The sequence below is a fragment of the Macaca mulatta genome, chromosome 4 (assembly GCF_049350105.2).
Source record: "Macaca mulatta isolate MMU2019108-1 chromosome 4, T2T-MMU8v2.0, whole genome shotgun sequence".
Classification (NCBI taxonomy): Eukaryota; Metazoa; Chordata; class Mammalia; order Primates; family Cercopithecidae; genus Macaca; species Macaca mulatta.
The window spans coordinates 144,066,406-144,089,706 of NC_133409.1; the positions used below are offsets into that span (position 1 = coordinate 144,066,406).

General features: G+C 48.2%; 1 protein-coding gene and 1 long non-coding RNA gene across 6 annotated transcripts in view; both read right to left on the reverse strand.

Moving 5' to 3' along the window:
• Nucleotides 1–3,148: 3,148 nt before the first annotated feature.
• Nucleotides 3,149–23,301, reverse strand: part of ZFAND3 (zinc finger AN1-type containing 3) — a 335,788-nt gene continuing 315,635 nt past the window's right edge. For all 5 annotated transcript variants that reach the window (XM_015136279.3, XM_015136278.3, XM_015136277.3 and 2 more), the window contains one exon: nucleotides 3,149–5,548. In XM_015136279.3, coding sequence (XP_014991765.1) covers nucleotides 5,394–5,548 — 155 coding nt within the window. In that variant the 3' untranslated portion in view covers nucleotides 3,149–5,393. The remainder of the gene's footprint in view (nucleotides 5,549–23,301) is intronic.
• LOC144340375 (uncharacterized) lies at nucleotides 8,547–18,729 on the reverse strand. The gene is made up of 2 exons (XR_013416441.1): nucleotides 17,943–18,729; nucleotides 8,547–10,819 (listed from the first exon to the last, which is right to left on the reverse strand). It is a non-coding gene; the product is annotated as an uncharacterized LOC144340375 (long non-coding RNA).

Sequence of the window (23,301 nt, forward strand, 5' to 3'; positions counted from 1 at the left end):
CTTCAGCTACACTCCTCACTGCAAGGATTGGTGGGGCTGCCTGGAAGAGGCGGCCAGGAGGGGAGCCCTAGGTGTGGGGTCCTTCCAGGTCAAAAACTCAAAAGGCCTTTTATTAGGTCCCGGGTCTGGGGGGCTCTCATTTGTCAACAATTCGATCACCTAACCCTGTGTGATGCCCCAGAGGGTGTGCAGTGGGAGGGCCAGGCCTGGGCCCAGCACGTACTCAGTGTCGCCCACCCTCCTGCTCCAGGCACTTTTTCCATCCCAGACTCTCCAGTGACAGGCAGGAAACACTCTTCTGTTTCTGTGTGAATTTGGACGCAGCACTTAAGCCAAGGGCAAGGTGACGTTCCATGCATCCGCCCAGCCAGACATCTGGGTTGCTGGACGTCATGCCACAGAAGCCTGGAGACGGGAGCTTCCGGGCTGACCTGATGAAGGGAGTGAATCTGACTGCTCTAGGTGCCTCCAAGTGGAATCACATGGGATCGAGGGAGAGTTGTTCGGGTGTTTGGCACACAGTAGGTGCTCAATGAACCAGGGTAACTTTTCCCAAGGTGTGCTGATTAAGAAAAGGTTTCTTGGTAACAAATAAGCTTGGTGTTGCCAGAGCCACCTTTCCCAGGGTTTTTAAATTAAAAAAAGAACAAATATACATACATATATGTATGTTTAGATGTGGGCTCTCAGGCTGTTGCCCACGCTGGAGTGCAGTGGCGCAATCCTAGCTCACTGCAGCCTCCAACTCCCGGGCTCAAGCGATCCTCCTACCTCCACCTCCCGAGTAGCTGGGACTATCAGGCGTGTACCACCACCCCCTCCCCGCAGTGATTTAAAAAAATTTTTTTTGCATCACATGCCACATGCAGGGTTTGAAAAGGAAAAAAATATGTATTTTTTCGTACAGATGAGGTCTCACCACGTGGCCTGGTCTTGAACTCCTGGACTCGAGGGATCCTCCCACCTTGGGCCTCCCAAAGTGCTGGGATTATAAGCTCGAGCCACCGCCCTCAGCCTTCGGGAGTCTTAAACATGTGCTGTGCTGTGATGTGCCAGCTGCCTGCGTCTTCCACAGCAGCTCTGATCAAAACCAACACTCTATGTTGCATCTCAGAGACCTGAACTCCCTGAAACCCACTTTCCGAGAACAGTGAGGCGGGTTTCTGAAGACTTTGCCCCTCAATTCCCAGGAAGGGCTTCCATCATTCCCTTATTAAGCGTTTCAATTTTTCAATCAATGTTACACGTATAACTGTAGTCATAAATATAAGGCCTACTGTATCCCTATCTCCTATCCCAAAGAAAACCAATGTGAACTTTAAGCTTTTTCTTCCTCTTTTACCTCCGTACTTCTAAACAACACACTACTGTCAAGCTTTCAGCTTTGGACATCCTTTGTTGACTTCCTGCTAAGAACAAGAACTTGGCTGTCTTACCCTCTGCCACCAATACACAGGCACATTCTTTCCCTCTCCCAGTCTCCCACTGAGATCCAGCGTACATATTTACCAGAGCAATATTCACTAGTATTTGTGTTCACATTATTTGTATGTAAATATTATTCACAGCTGAGTCATGCAGGGTCTGCGGCTCCTCTTCCTGCGTATTTCTGGTAGGCATTAATACACTGTTATTATTTAATTATCTGTATCTATCTCTGATTCTTAGACCTTCTCCAAGCCCTCTGACAGGACCCAGTGCTCACAAGACATGGGGCCACCTTGCAGGCCTAGAGCTGTGCTGAGTTTCCCCCGAGTCCGCCCCGGGTCCCAAGGCTCCATGTCTTTCTCCAGTCGCTCCTCCCTCCCCTCCCTGGAGCCTTCCCACACGTAGTTGTGAGAATGGCTGCAGAGGAAGCCAGTTTTTGAGACTCCTGCAGGCCTCTCTTGGGTGTTTGTGGGACCCTCTCTCCTGGAGACCCTCTTCTTGGGGCTAGAGGGGCTGCTCACAGCTCCCTGAATGTGCTGCTGATGGCTCCCTTGAAGACCACGGCCCCCTCCCACCCATGGTTTCCTGTTTCTCCCATCACCCAGCAGGAAGGTTTCTCTTGTCTTCCCACCATCCCCTCTTCTTGCTGTGGATTTTTGTTGGCATAAAATCCTCTGTGAAGCAATCAGGAGGGAGCTGACGCAGACCCAGTTCCTGCGGACCAGTGGGCAGAGCACAGCCCACTGCTCCCTGCAGGCCTGCCTCACACCCGGGCCACCAAGGCCCTCTCTTGCCCTTTGCCCACATGCTTGTTCACCACCACCAGGCACTTTCATGACAACTATGTGGTCAATATCTCTGTCCTAAAAGTAGTGGGGACAGTTCCCACCCCTGGGCCTCGGCCCTGACCTGCCAAATGTTTTTTGTTTTTTTCTTTTTTCAGAGGGAGTCTCGCTCTGTCGCCCCAGGCTGGAGTGCAGTGGTGTGATCTCCGCTCACTGCAAGCTCTGCCACCTGGGTTCATGCCATTGTCTGGCCTCAGCCTCCCGAGTAGCTGGGACTGCAGGCGCCTGTCACCACACCGGCTAACTTTTTGTATTTTTAGTAGAGATGGGGTTTCACCATGGTCTTGATCTCCTGACCTCGTGATCCGCCCACCTCTGTCTCCCAAAGTGCTGGGATTACAGGCGTGACCCACTGCGCCCATCCTACCAAATGCTTTTTAAACATTTAAAAATGTAGTAAGTTCATCCTATACACTAAAGAGTGCCACAGCACACACCTCCCTCCAAGCCAGCCTTTGGGAGCCTTCGTCATCCATCCTGGAGGCCGTTCCTAGGGTGGGGTTCAGGTCTAGGGCATGCTGCCTTCCCTCAAGACTCAGCACCCGCTCCACTCACGCCTGGGGCCCTCAGGGCTGGGGCTCATTTTCTCATCTCCCCCAGTGTGTAACCTCCTGGCTGCTGGCACAGGCTTGGCCCTGCAGACCCACCTTTACCCCAAGGCCAGCCCCGCAGCTGCCCAGGGCAGAGGCCCCCAACAAAAAGCAAGGAAGTGGCTGTTTAGCCTGGACACTAACCGGACGAGTGCCCCCAAGTACTGCAGACGGACTCTGCACACAAGGCCCCCATCTCTTTCCAGCCCTGGCCAGGGAGATGGGTCAGTTTTCCCAGCAACCCAGGGGGCACTTAGGAGAATGGGTGAAACAAGGAAGCGAAACTTTCATACGATTGGTTTAATTTTTTTTTTCAGCAGGAGAAAAAAGAATAAAGTTACAAGATTCTTTTAATATTTTCACAATGTTAAAACTAAAACTGAGCTCTAGGCTATGTGTGTAAGTAAATCTAGAACACAAAAGGGTTAAATAAGATTTTCTCTTTTAAAGATACAAGAATTTAAGCTTTCCTTACATTTAACAAACTTCACAGAACAGATACTGCAGGGGAACAAGCCCCACCCCCCACCCCCCCAGCTCTAAGTCAGGAAGCGAACATGGGCTTCGCTCCCCTGGGCCGGCTCCCCAGGGCTCCTTCCCACGGCTGCCTCCACGCAGCAGGCAGTGGGCAGGGCCTGGGGACAGCCGGGAAGGGAGCGCACAGCCTCTTCGGGACCAGAGCTTGGCGGAGGCCTAGGCGGGGCTGCCTCACTGAGGATGGCCCATATGGTGGCCAAGGGCTGTGGCTTGACAGCAGTGGTAAACGCTGGGCAGACCTGGCCCCTCTGCCCTGGGCTGCCCTAGAGCAAGACACCGGTCTGGGTCCTGAAGCAAGAATTAAGGCTGGGGATTTTGCAGCGGGTTCCACTCTGGTGGGTGGAGGGTGGGAAGAGCATGACTTCCTATTTCAGTACGTCGGATCAAAAAAATATTTGCAGTTGCAGGTGTTCAGCTGTTAATTTGCAGACAGAGTTGAACCATTTGTTGTTTTATAAAAGGAAAGTTGCTGGGTTAAACTATTCCAGTAGCCTATGTGTGGGCAGATCCACGCTGCCTCTGCAGGGGCCTCCTGCCCTCACCCACCTGGATCAGATGCGGACCTAGAACCACTGGGACCGCTCACCCTGCCTGGGCTTTCAAGAGAATCCTGATCCTGTCCACCCAGCCCCAGCCCCAGCCCCAGCCCCAGCCCCAGCCCCACCTGACTGGTAGTGATTTCCCAACATGGGGCAATGAGGCCCACCCCCACCCTTCCCCACCTGGCCTGAGCAGCTGCAGCTACTGAACTCCTCTGTGAACATGAGGGGGCACAGGTGGAGAAATGCACCCTCAGGCCCTCACCCACCAGAGCAAATACCACTCTCGGAGCTGGGCCACAGCCACAAACCGCTGTTCTAGACAGATCCAAACCCACTGTCCCTGGGATGTATGCTGCCTTCCCTCACTAAACTTGCTATGTGGTAGATGTGGACTGGGTGTCCTTGGACTATGGGGCTGCATAGAAACGAGAATGGAGGCCACGGCATCATCCTCTTGGCCCCTGGAGGAAAGGCGGCTCCAGCTGGAAGGGGCAGAGCCCGTGGGCGGCAGCTTCCCTAGCTGCTCCCAGCACTTCTACTGATTCTTGTTGGCTATGAAATGTCTTTTTAAAAAACTCCCAATATAGAAATCTGGCTGCAGAGGCCAGTGTGCAGACCCGGCCACCGCACTGTGCTGCCATTTGCCGCATCTGGTCCGTGCCAGATCCCTGCACTGGCGAATGGCAGACCAGAGCCGGCGGGGACAGGGCACTCTGGCTGCTTCTCGTGGCCTTGGATCCTGTGTAGAAAAGGCGGGTCTCGTTCGTGGACTAGTCTTGAGTGGAACTAATTTTCAAAGTGAGGTTACTGTTTCTCTTCTTGTGTGATGAGTTTTTTCATAGCAAGTCAGGTAAAAAAATTTCCATAAGAATCTGTCCCCCACCCCCCATTTCCAGCTCTGTGGGAGAGTGAGGCCACCACCCAGCCCAGCCATGTGGCCAATCTCAGCAGCCTCCTGTGGCCAAGGCACACATGGCCATCAGGTATCCTGGCTACTGGGACTAAGGATAAGTGAAGAGGTGAAAGGCCGAACATTAAACAGAGTTTCTGGCAAAGCCATGTGCGTCGTGGGAACTTTAACACCAGCTTCTACTCCTCTATTAACTCAGAGTCTCCGTCTGGAACACTTTCCACTTAAGGCTTTTTATAAGTTTGACTCCAGCAGTGACAGGTATGTGTTGTTTTAAATCCACTAGCCATGCTCAAAAAAAAATATTCTTCATGTTTTAATTTTATACAATGGCTAGCAGGCACCTTAGTAACCAGCCAGAAATCAATTTCAACCACCATCAACCCCTAAACTACAGTACCAGGATGGCTGGCTAAAGAAAGGAAACGGACTGGCTGCAGTCTGACGCGTGCCCAGTACAAGGTGTCTGGCTGACTTTGTCCTAAATAAGGCTAACATTAGTGAACTAAGAACAGCGTCATGTGGTGGCCATGCCTGGCCTTCAGGAGCACCCCTCCCCGATGCGCTGGCAGGAGCGCCCCACTTTCCGGTCCAGCTTCACCATTTTCATGATGGCTTCCTCCCGGCCGCGGCCCATGTGGTCAAATGTGCAGTCGTGCTGCTCGGGAAGGCGATGTAACATACAGAACACATAACCTGCAGCAGTGGGAGAAGCAGAGGAAACAGAGTATTAGGGTGGCCTCCAAGTGCACAGAGCCTCACTATTGCCTTTGTCCAGAGGATGGAAGGGCATCCCAGTGGGTGGACAACAGTCACTGCAGGGGTTCCTGATGCAGCAGAGAGCTCACTCCAACACCCACACCCTGTAGCAAGAGGGTCAGCACTTCGCATTCCACAGCTGCTCAAGCCCGTCTGATGCCCTCCGAACTCACAAGCTGTGGCTGCTCAGAGGCTGCCCCTGCCTGGACCCTTGAGGGTAGAACCCTAAGTTGATGGCTGCAGTGAGACACAGCCCTCTCCTTGGAAATGAGTGGGCTCTGCGCCCCCGCCAGCACCACGCAGGCGGAAGAGCACAGGCTGTCAGCTCAGCACTTTGCTTGGCTCAGGAAAACTGTGATTTCCACCACAGGATGCCCACCATTTCTAGGAGGCAGGAGAAATGATTATGTCTTAAATGACATTCCACCTCCTGTACAGCCGGGGCTAGAGAGGATGGTGGGAGTGATCAAACCACAATCCACAAATGAGTGGGGGCTCTCAAAGGAAAGTGGATTATTTCTAGTGCTAGAAAAGGTATTAGATAGAAACAGAGGAAAGGACAGCAATGCTGGGCTCGAATTGCCATCTCCAAGGAACCTGAGACTTCTTTTTTTTTTTTTCTTTTTTTTTTTTTTTGAGATGGAGTCTTGCTCTGTCACCCAGGCTGGAGTGCAGTGATCTCGGCTCACTGCAACCTCTGCCTCCCGGGTTTCACGCCATTCTCCTGCCTCAGTCTCCTGAGCAGCTGGGACTACAGGCGCCGGCCACCACGCCCGGCTAATTTTTTGTATTTTTAGTAGAGACGGGGTTTCACCGTGTTGGCCAGGATGGTCTCCATCTCCTGACCTTGTGATCTGCCTGCCTCGGCCTCCCAAAGTGCTGGGATTACAGGCATGAGCCACCGTGCCCGGCCAGAACCTGATACTTCTAACTTCACCAGGTAGGTGGGCAAGGTTGAGATCCCCACACTCAGGGCCTCCCAACTGTCCTTCCCTCCCAGAAGTGCACGATGCTGCAAGGCTCTTTTTGAAGCAGAGAAATCCGAAGGAGACACTGGTCTGGTAAATAAGAGAAAAAGACCAGTGATGAAAGATCAAGAGGCCTACCAAGCAGGGAGCTGGTACAGGTAACGTCACTCTGGGCCGGGAACAAGGAGGGGAGGGCTGCAGGGAGCCAGGAGCCAGGCTCAGAGAACACAGGGTGCACAGCTGCACCAGGGTGTCACCCATTCCCTCCCGCTTCCCAGGCAATTTCTAGAGCGGCTGATATGCATGTGGAGCACAGACGTCTGAGGTCCCCAGGGTCTGCCGGCTGTCTCTTTCAGGAACACTGGGGAGAACAAGATCAGGGCTAGGAAGACACCTGCCAGTGCTGGCTGGCTCCTCACCACCTTCTTATCCCATCAGCATTAACTCACCACACCTCTAGGCCCCGTGAGCCTAGATCAGGTTCACAGGAGCAAGCTTCTGGGTGAGTCCAGATCCATTCCTAAACCTGCTCCCCCTGTCTGCAGCAGGCATCCCACAGCAGCCTGCCCAGGCAAACACTCTCCTCACTTGTTTTCCAAGCCAACGGCAGCTCTTTTCAGACTTCTTTCTTTTAAGCCCTCATCCAGGCCATAAAGAACAGCCCTTGCAAACTGACTCATCCCTCCTCACATCAACTTCTTTTCAGAGATGGAGAGGCTGTGCTTTTAGAAGAGCAGCAAGCGCCCAAGCAAGGAAGAAGTGGCCAGGATGAACAACAGTTTCAATAGCCTTAAGATTTAAGATTAATATTCAATAGCCTTAACTTCTAAGATTAACTTCACCTATATTCCTCAGCCTGAAGGAAGGAGAGTGTGTGGTGTCCTCAATGGCTGGGGACCAACCAGCCTCAAGGATGTAGCCGGTGCTCACACCCTACTAGGAAGCCTGGAGCCCAGGCTGTGTGCAGGGGACATGTACACAGCCTGGGGGGCTGGGAGTGACCCAGCTGAGCTTGGGCCATCCATTGTGTGAGAAAACACATTATTAACTGCTTCCCAGGGAGAGCAGGGCAGTATGTTTGACTCTAAATTGGGATTGGGTTTAAGGAAAAGAACAGAGATGAAATTTTTGTCTCCTGAGAAGCCAAGCTCCCACTTGGTCCAAAAGCAAAGTTAAGATTAATGAGCTCATGTGTTATATTTACTGATAAGTTCATTACTCGAAGATATTGGATACCAGTTGTCTTTCTCCTAAAGGATTTTGCAGCAGAGGCGTGGATGGCCTCAATATGCATCCTCCATCTAACAAGCAAAATCATCTTTTCGTAGCAAAGCCTACCTGGTGAGGGAGAACCTGCTGCCAGTCAGGGCTTAGGGTAGGGGCACCAGCAGGATGGCATCAGGATGTGTCTGCAGACATTTCTGTCACCAAGTCCTGACATATTTCTGTTCTTTCAGCATCTATAATAAGGGGTGGGTGGACCCCTGCTGCCCGTTCCCTTCCCTTTCTTCAAGATACTAGGATGATTCAGAAGGTCCCAGGGGCTCTCCTCTCCTTCTGATGAATGGTGCTGGCTGAATAAAAGCAGCAGGAAATGGATTACCACTAGAATTAACTTGGCTCCTGGCTCAGCTTAACACCTCATTAGTCAAAGACGGACTGGGGTGGAAGGCAAAGGCTACATCTGGCCCCCCTTCTCCATGTTTGCTTAGCTTGCCTTCCGCCAGCTAGTGAGCAGCCAACTTGGTGGATGTGAGAGCCCCAGGCCTCTGGAAGAAGGAACAGGGAGTGACACCCATAGTAGCTACCCTGATATTCCCTTTACCGCCCAGGGAGTAGCTACCTGATATTCCCTTTACCCTCTATCACAGTAGCTACCCTGATATTCCCTCTACCAGCCCAAAACACCTTATTTCTCTGCCCAGGTTCTGTGTACCTGTTAGACACATCTTGACACTTGGCTTAGATTTCTTTTTTTTTTTTTTTTTTGAGACAGGGTCTTGCTCTGTCACCAGGCTGGAGTGCTGTGGTGCGATCCTAGCTCACTGCAGCCTCAACCTTCTGGGCTCAAGAGGTCCTCCTGCCTCAGCCTCCCCAGTAGCTGTGACTACAAGCACACATCACCACACTTAGCTATTTTCTTATATTTTATTTTTGTAGAGACAAGGTCTCACTGTGTTGCCTAGGCTGGTCTCACACTCCTGGCTTCAAGCATTCCTCCCGGCTCGACTTCTCCAAGTGCTGGGATTGCTGGGATGAGAAGGCACCCTCTAATCCCAGCACTTTGAGAGGCCAAGGCAGGAGGAATGTTTTCAAAAATCCACACCCAGCCAGCTTGTATTTTTGAAAGGTAAAAACTATTAAACAGCAGATAGATTTTGGGAGCAGCGCTGGTAGTAATGAGAATATACGGTATTGTAATTCACTGGAGAAAAGTTTGGGGGAAACTCTGGAGGGCTAACTTCCCAAGTAGCTGCACTGAAGTTATTAGGTGGCATAAATTAAGCTCAATTCCTTCTCCTGTCAGATCATTCACTAAGAGGAAGTTATGTCTGGAACTTGTCCCAAATGCTGAGCAGGTATTATCTACTGACAGCAGCCAATGGTGAAATGCATTTTGGTGTCAGAAGGGGGTTGTCCTGGATACAGGGGATGGCAGGCAGAGGTGCGTGGGAGTGACTGGTGGATGGGATGAATCTTTATCCTCTTTTCTTGGTACTCACAGATGTTTCCAGAAACTGCTGCAAGCGTCATGACTTTGGGTTGCTCTCTGACTGAATTCTGGGATCCAAGCTGGGTATGGAGAGAGATGAGTCCAGGCTGCTACAGAAGATTGTTTTCCATAATTTCAATGATGAGCAGTTTTAGAGCACAGAGGATTTATAGTCGTGTTAGCTAGGCCAGCCTTAACACTTCCTCTACATCATTTGTTAGAAACCAATAAGGGCCTTTCCAGAGAGGGCCAAGGACAGGGGCCTCCAGAAGGGATGAAGACACTAAGGACACAGAACTGACCTGCTGAACTATGACAGCAGCTCTGGTATTATTACCCAGCGTATCATGTATTTCTTTTTTCCCCAGATTTTAAAAAGTTATATATTAAAATCAAAATCAGATAAAGTCACATATTCACAGCTGGCTGATCTTTGACAAGGTCAATGAGAACTTACACTGGGGAGAGGAAATCCCCTTCAATAAACGGTGCTCAGAGAATTGGCCTGCCACATGCAGAAGAGTGAGACTGGACTCCTATCTCTCACCACACATAAAAATCAGCTCAAAATGGACTCAAGACTTCAACTCAAGACCTGAAACTATAAGAATACTACAAGAAAACCTAGGGAAAACTCTTATGGACATTGATCTAGGCAAATAATTTATGACTAAGACCTCAAAAGCACAGGCAACAAACACAAAAACAGACAAATGAGACTTAACTAACTAAAAGCTTCTGCACAGCAAAAGAAATGATCAACCGGGCAAAGAGAAAACCTGCCAAATGGGAAAAAATATCTGCAAACTATTCATCTGACAGAGGACTAATATCCAGAGTACATAAGGCACTTAACAGGAAAAAAAAAATCCTATTAAAAATTAGGCAAAGGACATGAATAGACAATTATCAAAAGAAGATATACAGTAAACAGGTGTATGAAAAAAATACTCAACATCACTAATCATCAGAGAGATACAAATCAAAACCACAATGAGATATATCATCTTACCCCAGTCACTATGGCTATTGTTACAAAGACAAAAAAAATAACAGATCCTAGTGAGGATGCAGAGAAGAAAGAACTCCCACTGTTGGTGGGAATGTAAACTAGGAAAGCCACTATAGAAACCAGTATGCAAATTTCTCAAAAAACTAAGAATTATCATTTGATCCAGCAATCCCACCACAGGATATCTACCCAAAGGAAAAAAAATCAATACATCAAAGGGATGCCTGCATTCGCATGTTTATTGTGGCACTATTCACAAAAGCAAAGATATGAAATCAACCTCAGTGTCCATCAAGGGATGAATGGATTAAAAAAATGTGGTATATATACACAAAGGAGTACTCTTCAGTCAAAAAGAATGAAATCATGTCAGTTGCAGCAACATGGATAGAACTGGAAGTCATTATCTTAAGTGAAATACACCAGGCACACAAAGGCAAATATCCCATGTTCTCACTTATATTCAGGAGCTAACTAATTTAAACACATGGAGGTAGAGAGTGAAAAGACACAGACTGGGAGGGTGAGTGTGGGGAGGGAGGTGGATGAAGAGAAGTGGACTAAAGGGTATAAACATATAGTAAGACAGAAGGAATAAATTCAATATTAGATAGTGGAGTAGGATGACTATACTTAGCAAAAATGTACTGTACTCGTGTGACAGACACCCTAACCCTGACCTGATCACATGCATTATATACATGTAACAGAATTTCTCATGTACCCCATAAATTTGTACAAATAAAAAAAATCAAATTCACCGACTCATTTACATACATGCATTCCCATATCTATATTTTCCTTATGGCCCCTATTGTTCAGTAGCATGTAATTTTAAAAACATTTCAACAGATTTTTGCTTACTGTAGCTATATATCATTTGGTGCTTTGAAGGGATAAAGGACGATAAGGGATGGGGAATATGGTTAAAAGGATGCTCACCCCCCAAAAAGAGAGGGGGAGTCATGGCAAAGTGGTTGAAAATGTAATCTGCCTGCTAAATGTGGTTTAACCATATCCCTTTCCCCTGCCAAGTCACATGACTGGCTACCCTGCTCCTTTGAGCGCAGGATTACTGGATTTTCATGAAATACTGGTCCAGGAGGAAGCTGCAGAGCTTCCTTAAGGATACCTGAGTTGTGTTCAGTAAAGCTGCACAAAACACTCAAGAACTTGTATGGGCGTCCCTTTGCTTTCTGGCACTGAAGAGCAATATGGGATGAGCCCTTGACTTCAAAGGGAGGGTGAAACAGCAGCTCTGCAGGCACTGTGCTCCATGACTCCACTTTCCATGGCCCTCTGGACTGAGGCCTCTCTGCCTGCCACCATCCTGGCTTCTTACAGGCCGCCCTTAGCATGGGAAGAAGGAGAGCAGGACTAGTGAGGCCCAACCATAGCAGGTAGTACCAGTCACCCCCTGTGATCTGAGGGGAAGGTCTCCCCAGGGTCTCCACCAGCTACACCTACCATCTGAGAAGACCTCCTTCAAGTGAGCAGACAGCATCGAGAGGGGGCACATGGAACTGGAACGGAAGAAGAGGATGCCTGTCCAGATAGTCACAGTGGCTGAACCACCTAAGGCTATGATCCTGGGGCCCTGCCCAAGCCTGTGGCTGTGGACAGCAAGTGACGAGGGTAGAGCAATCACTTCCCTGACTGTCACTACCAAAGACACAAGATCATAGCAAAAGGCAAAAACACAATTCAAGACCTATCTAAAGCTCTGTCCTGAAAGAATCCCATGTGAATGAGAAATGCAGGAGGCAGTTTTCAGCTCACTCACCAGAAACAGAGAGGCAGGGGGGTAGGGACACCTCTCTCGGGAGAACAGGTATTTCAATGGAGGCCACTCGTAAAATATTAAACCAGCACATCTGGACTCAGCCCTCCTGATGCGGAAATGGGGCCTATGGCCCTAAAGACCCATGTGCCACAGAAACCTGAAGATGCCCAACACCTAAAGGGCCTTAGAAACACATTCCCAGCAGAAAACGGAACTGAGGAGCATTTTCCCAAGACCCATAAAAATCTGACACGCAGAGCTCTAAAACTGCTCATTTGGCGGGAACCAAACTTCTAACATGACCCTACAGCTTTTAAAGCTAACATGTGAAGTGGATACAATTCATTCAGATCTCTCATCCACAGCTACACCTCACCTTTGTCTACACAGGGAGTAGGTGTGGGTGTTTTGAGACTAAACCTACGTGACTGAGAACAATCTGCACAAATGCCATCATTAGGCAAAGGTGCCACAACATCCAACACCTTGTTCTAAGTGCTGTGAAAATTGTAACAACATCTCACTCACTTATATACAAAAATCAACATCAATCAAAAGGAACACTCCAAGGTGTAACTCAACCTAGAAGGTGGGGCTGTGTTCTGCGTTCTTTACCTCTCGCAATGCTGGCAGGCTAGGCACGGAGGGCAGCTGAACCAAGTCAAGTAGCGTCAGCGGGTTCCCTTCCCCCAGTGGCCACAGGGAATGGCTGCTATAAGGGGCCTGGGGAGGCGGGTGGAGCAGGAGCTGGAGGGCAGAGGGAAGGAGCCCACCTTACATCCTGCCTGAGGTGAGGCCTCTACCCTTGGCTGAGGCCCCTGGACCCTACAGACCAGCATTTCCCTCCAATTCCTAAGAATTGGGTAGGTGTTAGAACTGTCCATTTACACAGAATTTCCTGAGGGAGACAAAGAAGGTGATGCTGAAAGTCACAAAAGTTGAGCCCTTGACATTTTGATTCAATCGGTGCCAGACAGAAATGTTGCTTATTGGCTTTATCTTGAAGTAAAAATAATTATTTCAAGTTGGCAAAACTGGGCAGCTCTGGATACTTTTGGACTATAATTAATTAAACATTTGCTTTCTTGCAGATCCCTTCACTTGGAAGCTCCCTCAAGTGGCTGTTTTATTACAGCCATAGACCAGGGAGGGCTGCAGCTCCAGCTGCTCAGGTGTTTTTACCTCATTTGCAAATGTTTTACACTTCCTTGCTCATTTAAATTTCAAATTGTCAAAAGTTGAAGGAGGACCTAAAAATGCTGATGAGCCTTGGGGATGAGGTACTGTAACACGCTCTGCTGGTGTGCAGCCTGAGGTGGCAGCATGCTGCTGTCTGCACAGAGGCACCTGCTCCCTACCCCCCAGCCTGTGCTGGGGGCAGCACAGTGATGGGGCCCCGGCAGGTATATCTGGTTCTGTGGTAAATCAGAGACTATTCCTGTGGATGCACATGAGCTCCAGCAGATAGAAGCTACCAAGACCTCTCAAAGCATCCTGAGTTGACCCTCCAAATCTCAACTCATTAATAGGTACCACTTGGCATCTAAAGTGTCTATTTCAAAAATAAATGACAAATATCCCTGACTCATCTTCCTTAAATGATCAAGCAACCGTATTTTTTAAAAAATCATTTTTTTCCAGCAAAGTAACAACTGTTTAAAGCTCAGGACAGCTCACTGGCCTCACAGCTCATATGTAAGTACACGTGTTGGGTCAGGACAGCTCACTGGCCTCACAGCTCTTATGTAAGTACACGTTGGGAACAGCAGGTGGTTACAGGGAAGCTTGTTGTAAAGCATTAGCCATTTATACTCCCACCAGCAGCAATCTGGGGATTATACCACATCCGCTGACCTAATGCCCAAGGCAGAATTTGTAGCACAGAAATGTATTATATTAAAGGATCTAAATGCATTTTATTTCATCAGGCCAGGGTACAGGCAAAGCAGCTGCAGGTGTTTCGGGAATGGAATGCATCTGCTTTACATTCTCCTCCATCCCTGGCTTTGCATGGTAAGGGGAAAATCATTAGACTCCAACACACAGAACTGGATCCCAGCCTGCTGAGTTGGCTGACATAGTGCTCTGCTGGGCTGAGAAGAGAACCCGTGGATGGACAGAAGTCAGCTGCCCGGGGTGCTGGGACCAAACCCACCGTGAATCAACAAGCTGGGCATCGGTCTGTCTGCTTTTCAAAGAGAAGGAAAACTTGCAATTTAGAAAAGCCCACGCTCCTCCTCAACAATTTCATAAGAAACACTAAATCATATCGAGACAGCTCTAGAACAGAAGCAATCATCTGCTTTCCTCCACATAAATTAAAATATCAGTTACATGCCAGCTAAATGTTAGAACCAAAAGCAGTATGATAGAGGCAAAGATACAAAAGCCTTGTGCAAAGAACTCATAAGGCAGCTGTGCGCCGTCAGCGGTGATCGAGAGCCCTCCCTTGGCATGTGCCGTCACATCACTCTCAGAAAGCCGTCAGCAGTGCAGGCAAGAAAACTGTGCCACAGTCCAGCTTAACGAAGCTCCCCATGCAGTTTGTACACATGCCATTTTAAAAGTATAAAAAAATTCACCACTGTTCATGTCCTTTATTATTGTTTCTCCAGACAGCCCCATTCTTGCAAAAGCTCTAATTACCTCTTTCCTCTCTGTGGAGAATATCGGTTTCGTCCCAGTAATGTCTCCTTCTATCACCCAGCTCAGGCAGCTCTCACTTTACCTGACAGCCAGAGAACACGCCTCCCATCGCTCACTCTTGCCTCCATGTAGGAAAAGCTATTTTTGCAACCCAGGGGGTAGGGGGTTAGGAGGCCCATACCATGAAAGATATTGTGACTTATGAGAACTCTCCTCCAAGCAAGCCCTTCAATGCCCAGCATACGAGGAGACAGGGGCTGGCTGCAGGCTCATATGCTAGTCTGTTTTATCTGGAGATGAACATATATTTAAAAACTAAGAGAAAATGGCTCAAGGCAGTTTTTGTCACAAGAATAATGAAATGACTTGCTCTTTCAAACATCATTTCATTTCAGTAGCTGAAAGCAGGTGGCATTAACCACTTGGTACCTGGGGTAGTCTTTGGGGTCCAAAACCCCATAAGGAGGCACCTGCACTCCTGGCAGGCCCCTCCACCTCCTCCAGCCCCTACGCGGCTCTCAGGGGAAGAGTGCTGTGCTGGTAAGAAACTTCGGTTTTGGGAATGATCTTATTCTCCTTTCAGTAGGCTCCTGATTTGTTTGGCCTTCTCTTTCAGCATTTCCCAATCTTTTAAAACATTATCTTCTCAGACAGAGCAGTCTCCTAAAAAACCAGCTCCAAAGTTAAAGTAGAGATGACAAAAGAGGCTGCACACATTCTATCCAGGAGCTGCTGAGGACACAGCCTGGGCCCGTGGGGGTAACTCAGTTGCCAAGCTCCTGACACATGGCTCGCCACGGAGCTGTGGCCAGTTTAGCCTCCCTGAAGGCACCTTTGCAGGCAAGAGTCAGTTCATCCAAGGCACAGAATGTCTGAGTGGCAATGTGGTCAGGGGGCATCAGACTATAAATGCCATACATCTCTCTCCAGAGAAACACCTGGAAAAGAAAGGAACATTTTCCCCATCTTTCCCAACTGACCTTTCAATCAACACGCTGGGATCACAGGGTGTACACAGATAAGAAACTGGAATCAGGAGAGACCTGTAGCTTAGTCCCAACCCTGCTTCCACAGCAAGTCCCTTAACAGCTGAACTATACATTCTCTTTCAGGATAATACAGCACGGAGTGTGTGCTTTGGACCCCAAGTACTGAATTCAGGTTCCCGCTGCTCTGCTTTGACAGTTATGTCAGGTAAAGTGAGGGCTGCTTTGACATTACTGGCTCAGGGCAAGCCACTTAACCCTGAAGAACCTCAGCTGTGTCTACTATAAGATGGGGTTGTTATGGGCATAAAAGAACACCGTGCCTGTGACGCACCCGGCATGTGCTCGAGGAAGACTGGTTGGTCCTGGGATGATTCTTCAGAGTGTGGTCATCCCTTTTGCCATCTTGCCCTACCTGGTGCAGCTGACATGCTTGGCATTACGACTCAGACCCCCTTCCCCCATCATGTCTGTTCCTTCCTCCTCCATTCACACAGCCTTTTTTCTGCCCCATTTGCTTTTACCTCCCCATCTGGATTCTGGTTCCATTCTCCTTTGAGAAGTCACTGCTGACAAAAGAGAATGAACGTGGAAATCTTCCTCTGAACATATGATGTACAAGTTTCCTCTCTCCCCCTCCACAAGCCTGTTTTTACAGACTATAATGCATGCTAAGTGACAAGCTCAGTAAAAATTTCTGAAGATATGCAAATTTCAGAGAAATGTGAATTAAATATACGAAGACTACACAGTGCAGGCTGGAAAGCACTCAGTGGTTAGGGACACCATGAAAGGGATACAGAAACTTTCCAAGGACATCAGGGAGGAGCTTCTCTGCCCTGGCAGAGGCATCTCCACAGGTACAGCTGAGTGTTCTGCAAGACTGTCACAAACAGAGGCAGAGCATGTGTTGCCCAGTTTGGTCGTGTACTGACTATTTGTTGAAAAGCCTCATGTCTACTTCCCCGAGTCTGTCAGGCCGGGGGCTGTGGTGAAAGGAAGAGCAGGAGAAAGGAATGGGCTGTAGACATTCTGCAAACAATCTACGTTTTCACCCAAACTGTGCCAGCGTTACATGCACTTGTTTTATGTGCTTGTGTTAAGAATGAAGTTTCTCTAAGGGCTTCTTGTTTTCACCACGATAACTCAAAAAGGTCATTCAGAGGAGTTAAAAGTACAAGCATGCTTTTGCCGTTTCCACAAAATCTGAACTGCAAAGTCACAAGTCCTACAATGTCTGCTGTCCACTGTTATAAGACTGTGTGGTGGGGGTGGGGGTGGGGACGGGCAGAGAAGCTGGCTTCTTGATTCTCCATAAAGTTAGTTTATTTACAAACAACTCCCATGAAGGGGAAGAGGCTTATTCAGTGTCAGAAAAATATTTTCTGCAGACATGAGTTCAAATCTGAAGTCAGACTGCACACTATAGTGAAAGCCCTACTGAATGGACAGCCCACTAAAGGACTCTACAGATCTCCTGTGTGGAAGGTATTAATAACCCCATAGCCCAGCTCCATTTCACTGGGGGTGTAGGAGAGGGGGCTCAGATATGACGACTTCACCTAATGGTTACAATTTGGGTATAAAAAACACCCCATGAACGGCTGGGCATGGTGGCTCATGTCTGTAATCCCAGCACTTTGTGGCACTGAGGCAGAAGGATCACTTGCAACCAGGAAGTCAAGGCTGCAGTGAGCCGTTATCGAGCCACTGCACTCTAGCCTGGGCAACAGACCAAGACCCTGTCTCAAAACAAAACAGAAAACAAAACACCCCATAAATGGAGCCTGAAAATCGCTAAATCTAATGACCCTTTTCAATTCTCACTTAGAACCTCTAGAAAGCTGATTACTCCCGTGGGCTCTGTGACACCTGCTTACCTTGTTTTCCTTCTCTTTCTCTGATAGCTCTTCGTCTGCTGTCCTTGAAATATTAGCATTATTCAGTGCTGGACCTTCTTTCTGTCTTAATCCTACACTCTTCCTCAAGGTTAAAATTCTAACTATGTATGCTAACAATTTTGAAATTTCTCTCTCTGCCCCAGACCTCTCTTTGGAGCTCCCTATCTGTGCATTCAATTATCTACTTGGCATCTCAGGTATTTCAGACTTGAGATGTCTAACATAGGACACTTGCTACTTCCTCACAAATCTGCTGCTGCTTCAGTGTCTCCCATTCTAAGAGAATAGGGCCACCATGCAGCCAGTGGCTCATGACACAAACCTGGAGTCATCACTGATATCTTCCTTACTGTTCACATTCAATTACCGAGTCCTGTGGATATGATTTCCAAAAATCAAATCCATTTACTTCTTGCCCTCTCTACTGCCACCACCTAGTCAAAGCCACCAGTATCTTTTTCCAAGGCTACTGCAATAGCCTCCTTTAGGTGGCCGCCCCCACATCAAATCCACCTTCCTCAGGGCAGCCAACGTGATGAGATGATGAGATCCAGCCCTGTCTGTGATTACCATGCTCCTTTACTTAATGGTTCCCCACTGATTACAGTAAAAACTTCCTCACTGAAGCATGATCTCAACACTGGCTGCCGCTTCCCCTTGTGCCATTTATTCCTTTGCATTCTGTGTCCCAGACACACCAACTTCCAAATGAAATTCTTGGTTATTCAGGCCTTAGCTTCAATGACTTCCTCAGGAAGATCTTCCTGAACCCTCAGACTAGGTTAGGGCCCAGCTGGATGCTTTCAAGGCATCTTGAACTTTCCCTTCAATCACTAGTCACAATTTTAATTTAGTGTCATTTGTGGAATTTGTTCATTTAACTTGTCTCCTTGGCTAGATTTCATAAAATCAAGTACCATGCTTCTGTAATTTATCACATATCCTCTATCCCTAAAATACTGCTTGGTTCACTCAAAATATTTTGGTCAGGTAAAGGAATGACAGGTTAGGTACAGAAAGACTGTGTTCTCTGAACCTTAGGGAGCAAGCAAAGGCCAATCGGGTATTCAAGGGGCCAAATCCAATATCCTCACCTCAACCTCTACAGCATTTGTCCACTTTTCCATTTCTTGAAAAACTTCTATTTTTCGTCTTCTGTGATGTCACACTCCTTTCTTCCCACCTGACCAACTGCTGCTCCTTGGAATCCTTCATGGCTTCTCCTCTAAAATCACCCAGCATGACATCCTCCTGCATTTTCTCCTTTACGTAATTTCTTCCAGGTCCAAGTAGGGTATCAATGCTAATGCCTCTTGAACTTACATTTCCATCCATGAATTCCTCTCAAATCCAAATCCCGATATCCAATGGCCTAATTGACAAACACTTCTGACTAGAATAATGTTTGCTAGGAATCTCAACTGTACCATGTTCGAAACAACTCTTCATCTTTTTGACCTCTCCATTAGTTTATCTCCTCATCTTCTCTGCCTCAGTGAGTGGCAATATATCCACCCAGCTGCTGTTCGAGTCAGACTCTGGGCTCATTCTTGATTCCTCTCTTCTCTTTACTTCTCACACTGGCTTTATTAGAGGTTTGGTTAGATCTAAACAACGTCCTGAATCGGCCCTGCATCTCTTCTCATGCGAATGTCCTGTGGCAGGAATAAGCTCCCCATGCTGATGGAAGAGAAAGGCAGCCAGCTGGGCTGGAGTGCGGTGAGGCCAACGGCTCCACCAGGCTGCTACAGCTCAGGCATGTTGCCTGCTTCTGCCTTTGCTGCCCTCCAAGCCGTCTCCCTCCCAGCAGTTGGAAGGAATTTCTGGATTTTTTAAAAAAAATTACTGACCTGAGATATACTTGTTTTATAGTTGTTTATTCTTACTTTGCCTATTTAAAGGTAATACATGAATATAATAAAAATTCAAGGCCGGGCGCGGTGGCTCAAGCCTGTAATCCCAGCACTTTGGGAGGCCGAGACGGGTGGATCACGAGGTCAGGAGATCGAGACTATCCTGGCTAACACGGTGAAACCCCGTCTCTACTAAAAAATACAAAAAACTAGCCGGGCGAGGTGGCGGGCGCCTGTAGTCCCAGCTACTCGGGAGGCTGAGGCAGGAGAATGGCGTGAACCCGGGAGGCGGAGCTTGCAGTGAGCTGAGATCCGGCCACTGCACTCCAGCCTGGGCGACAGAGCGAGACTCCGTCTCAAAAAAAAAAAAAAAAAAAAAAAATTCAAATTGCCTAAAATGATATACAGTAGAAAGTAAGTCTCCCATCCCATTCTCTCAGTTACCCTCTCCAGCAACCACCACCACTGCCTGTTTTTATGTATTCTTGAGAGCCCATGCATCAATGCATATACAAGCATGTGTTTCTCTCCCAGAGAAATATATTTTTTCTTTTTCTTTCTTTCTTTTTTTTTTTTAAATAGAGACAAGGTCTCACTATGTTACCCAGGTTGGTCTCCACTGCCTGAGCTCAACTGATACTCCCACCTCGGCCTCCCAAGTGCTAAGATTACAGGCATGAGCCACTGTGCCTGGCTCTCCAGGGGAATATTTTTAAAGTTTAAGTCAGATCACTCCTTTGCTTAAAACCCTTCAATGCCTTCTCACTATGTTTACAATAATCAGATTATTTGCAAAGACATGCAAGCCCCTGACTGATGCCTGCTGCGTCTCCACTCTCCTCCTGCACTGTGCTCCGGCCAGGCTGGCCAGCTTTCTCTTCCTCAGATACACCAAGTTTGTTCCTCCCTCCAGGGCCTTTGTTCTGTCTAGGGCACTGCTCTCCCAGCTCTCTGAATGGCTGGCTCTCCCAGCTTTTATGTTCAGCTCAGCTTTCATGTCCTCCCAGGTGCTGGCCTCCCCCTTCCCTATTTGCGGCTCCCCCTTTCCCTTATCACTCTGTCATTTTATTACATCGTATCTCCAACTCCCATCAGAAATTACCTTGTTTATCTGTTCCCTTGCTTACTGCATCTCTCCCCCAAAGAATAAAAGCACCAAGAGGTCAGGGACTTTTGTCAGTTTTATTCCTTGCTCTTCCTCTACAACTCAATAAAGATGAACAGAATGAATAAATAATTTGAGTAAACATCTGACTCATTAAAAATAGAAAAATATTGCTTCTAGCAATAAGACAGAAAAACAGAAAAATATTACTTCTAGCAATATTTAATGCTAGTAACTGTGCCCCTCCCCGTCACAAGAGGACACCGTCACCATGCAGTTCATCCAGTTACCTGGGTGAACACAAGTGCACGGGCACAACTGAAAAATTACTGCTGTCTGGCTTGTGGTGTATCCCGTTTTTTGCAGTAGCACGTTTACTTTCCTAATAGTGCCTTTCTATTGCCGTTATTCACAGGAGCCTGCACTTGCTGCGCTCACTCTTAGAGTAACCCAGAAACGTCCAAGATGGCACTGGATCCTCTCCTGGAACTGAAACTTTGCAGTTGCTCATAATTACAAATGAGTGGAGTACACACAATGCAGAACTGAATGTAACCACACAATTCCCACTGACATCCATTTCCTATTCCACCCTGGTATTTTGTCCAGTTACTCCAGATTCCATGGAAAATTAATCCTTAGTTCGAGGGAAGAGCAGTTTAATTGATGCAAGAGTATTAACATAAACCTAGCCCTTTAGTTTGTAAATCTGGGACCCCCACTTCCTGGGTGAATCTGGAACATACAGTGCAGAGCTCAGGGAAACAAATGTTACTGTGCGCTGACTCACAGCTGCCATGGTCCAAGAAAGAACAGCACTGAGTGTGTGGACAACAGTGGCTGGCTGTGCACAGCATGTGTCCTCGTGACCCTTAAGAGTCCTCAGGGCACAAACAGGTGGCTGCCAGCCTGTCTCCTGGACCCACAGGACCCATCTTCGCCTGTGGAAGCCACTGCCTGCCACCTCCCACCCTATGGCCTAGAGCGAAAGCAAGTATTTACTACTAATAAAGAAATCTAATATCGGCATGGAACACACTTATCCCTAGCTCCCTTGCGGCCCCAAGGTACTTTTCTGGAGGAGCCATCAGAGCAAATGAAGCAGGCCTGCCTTGGATCATGCAAAGATCTGTCTTCTGTGGAAGACAGTACTCCCCACAGGCCAGAGTCATCTGTCTTCCAGTCACCCACCCAGGCACTGTACATTTTAGCATGTGCACCAGTTGGTGTGGCCTGTGATCATGAACAAGGAAGTATCCAAAGCAACATGGGACTTTCCCTGTAATCTTCTTTGGACTGTGTCACAGGCACTGTAATGGGGTACAGCAATACACTAGACAGTACAGGTGGCTCTACCTCTCATTTCCACAGGCAACAACAGAGAAAGGGAACACCCTTCAAATCTCAAGAGGAAATAAGCAGTGGCATCCTCAGGCGCTGGCAGCTGTGGCCAAACACCACTCTCAGGTCAATGCCAGTGGACTTCCCACACCCACCATCACACCTCCATTTTTGCTCCTCCTCCATTTCCAGACATTTCTAGTCCTTCTCTACTGTGTCTCTTTTCTCTCCAACACATGGATTTCTTTTTACTTGTCGTGACCATTTTTGTTTCTCAAAAAAGTAAAAGGAAACGGAAATCCACAGCTATGACTGCCTTAATACCTGCTCCACAGAGGAGGCAGCCTTCTGGACTGCAGGCTCAAGGGCAGGCCAAGCTTGGCAATGCTGGTAAGTGTCCACACCAAGCAACTCTTACGTGTGTACCTCTCATCTGTCTACACAGCTCACCAGAAATGTGTTCATTTCCTTTTTTCTTTCTTGAGACGGAGTCTCGCTCTGTCGCCCAGGCTGGAGTGCAGTGGTGCGATCTCGGCTCACTGCAAGCTCCGCCTCCCGGGTTCACGCCATTCTCCTGCCTCAGCCTCCCGAGTAGCTGGGACTACAGGCGCCCACAACCACGCCCGGCTAATTTTTTGTATTTTTAGTAGAGACGGGGTTTCACCGTGGTCTCGATCTCCTGACCTTGTGATCCGCCCGCCTCGGCCTCCCAAAGTGCTGGGATTACAGGCGTGAGCCACCGCGCCCGGCCTCTTTCTTTTTTTTAAATTGAGATGGAGTCTTGCTCTGTTGCCCAGGCTGGAGTGCAGTGGCTCACTGCAACCTCCAACTCCCAGATTCCAGTGATTCTCCTGCCTCAGCCTCCTGAGTAGCTGGGATTACAGGTGCACGTGCCACCACGCCTGGCTAATTTTTGTATTTTTAGTAGAGACAAGGTTTCACCATGTTGGTCAGGCTGGTCTCGAACTCCTGACCTCAGGTGATCCGCTCGCCTCGGCCTCCCAAAGTGTTGAGATTACAGGCGTAAGCCACTGCGCCCGGCCTCACGTGTTCATTTCTTAACTGAGCTCTGTCTAACCCTGAATTAGGGATGGGGATGCCTGCACAAAACACAGAGATGTAGAAAGGTGAGAAATTTTTTAGAGAAGCCAGTTGATCCAATTATTTTAGGCAGTTCTCCAATGAACTATAGGGCTAACGCATCCACCTTTTTCAGTTTTTTTTGCCTCTGAACTTTGCTGTAGCATTTCATGGTCAGTCTCAACTATCCAGATCTTAAGTCTGCTAGCTCCTTTTCCAAATAGTTAAGAGTGCCACCTCTCAGCACTTATTCCCAACTTATCCAGAGCTTGTTCCTTTTGAGTCTCTGGGAATGTACCACC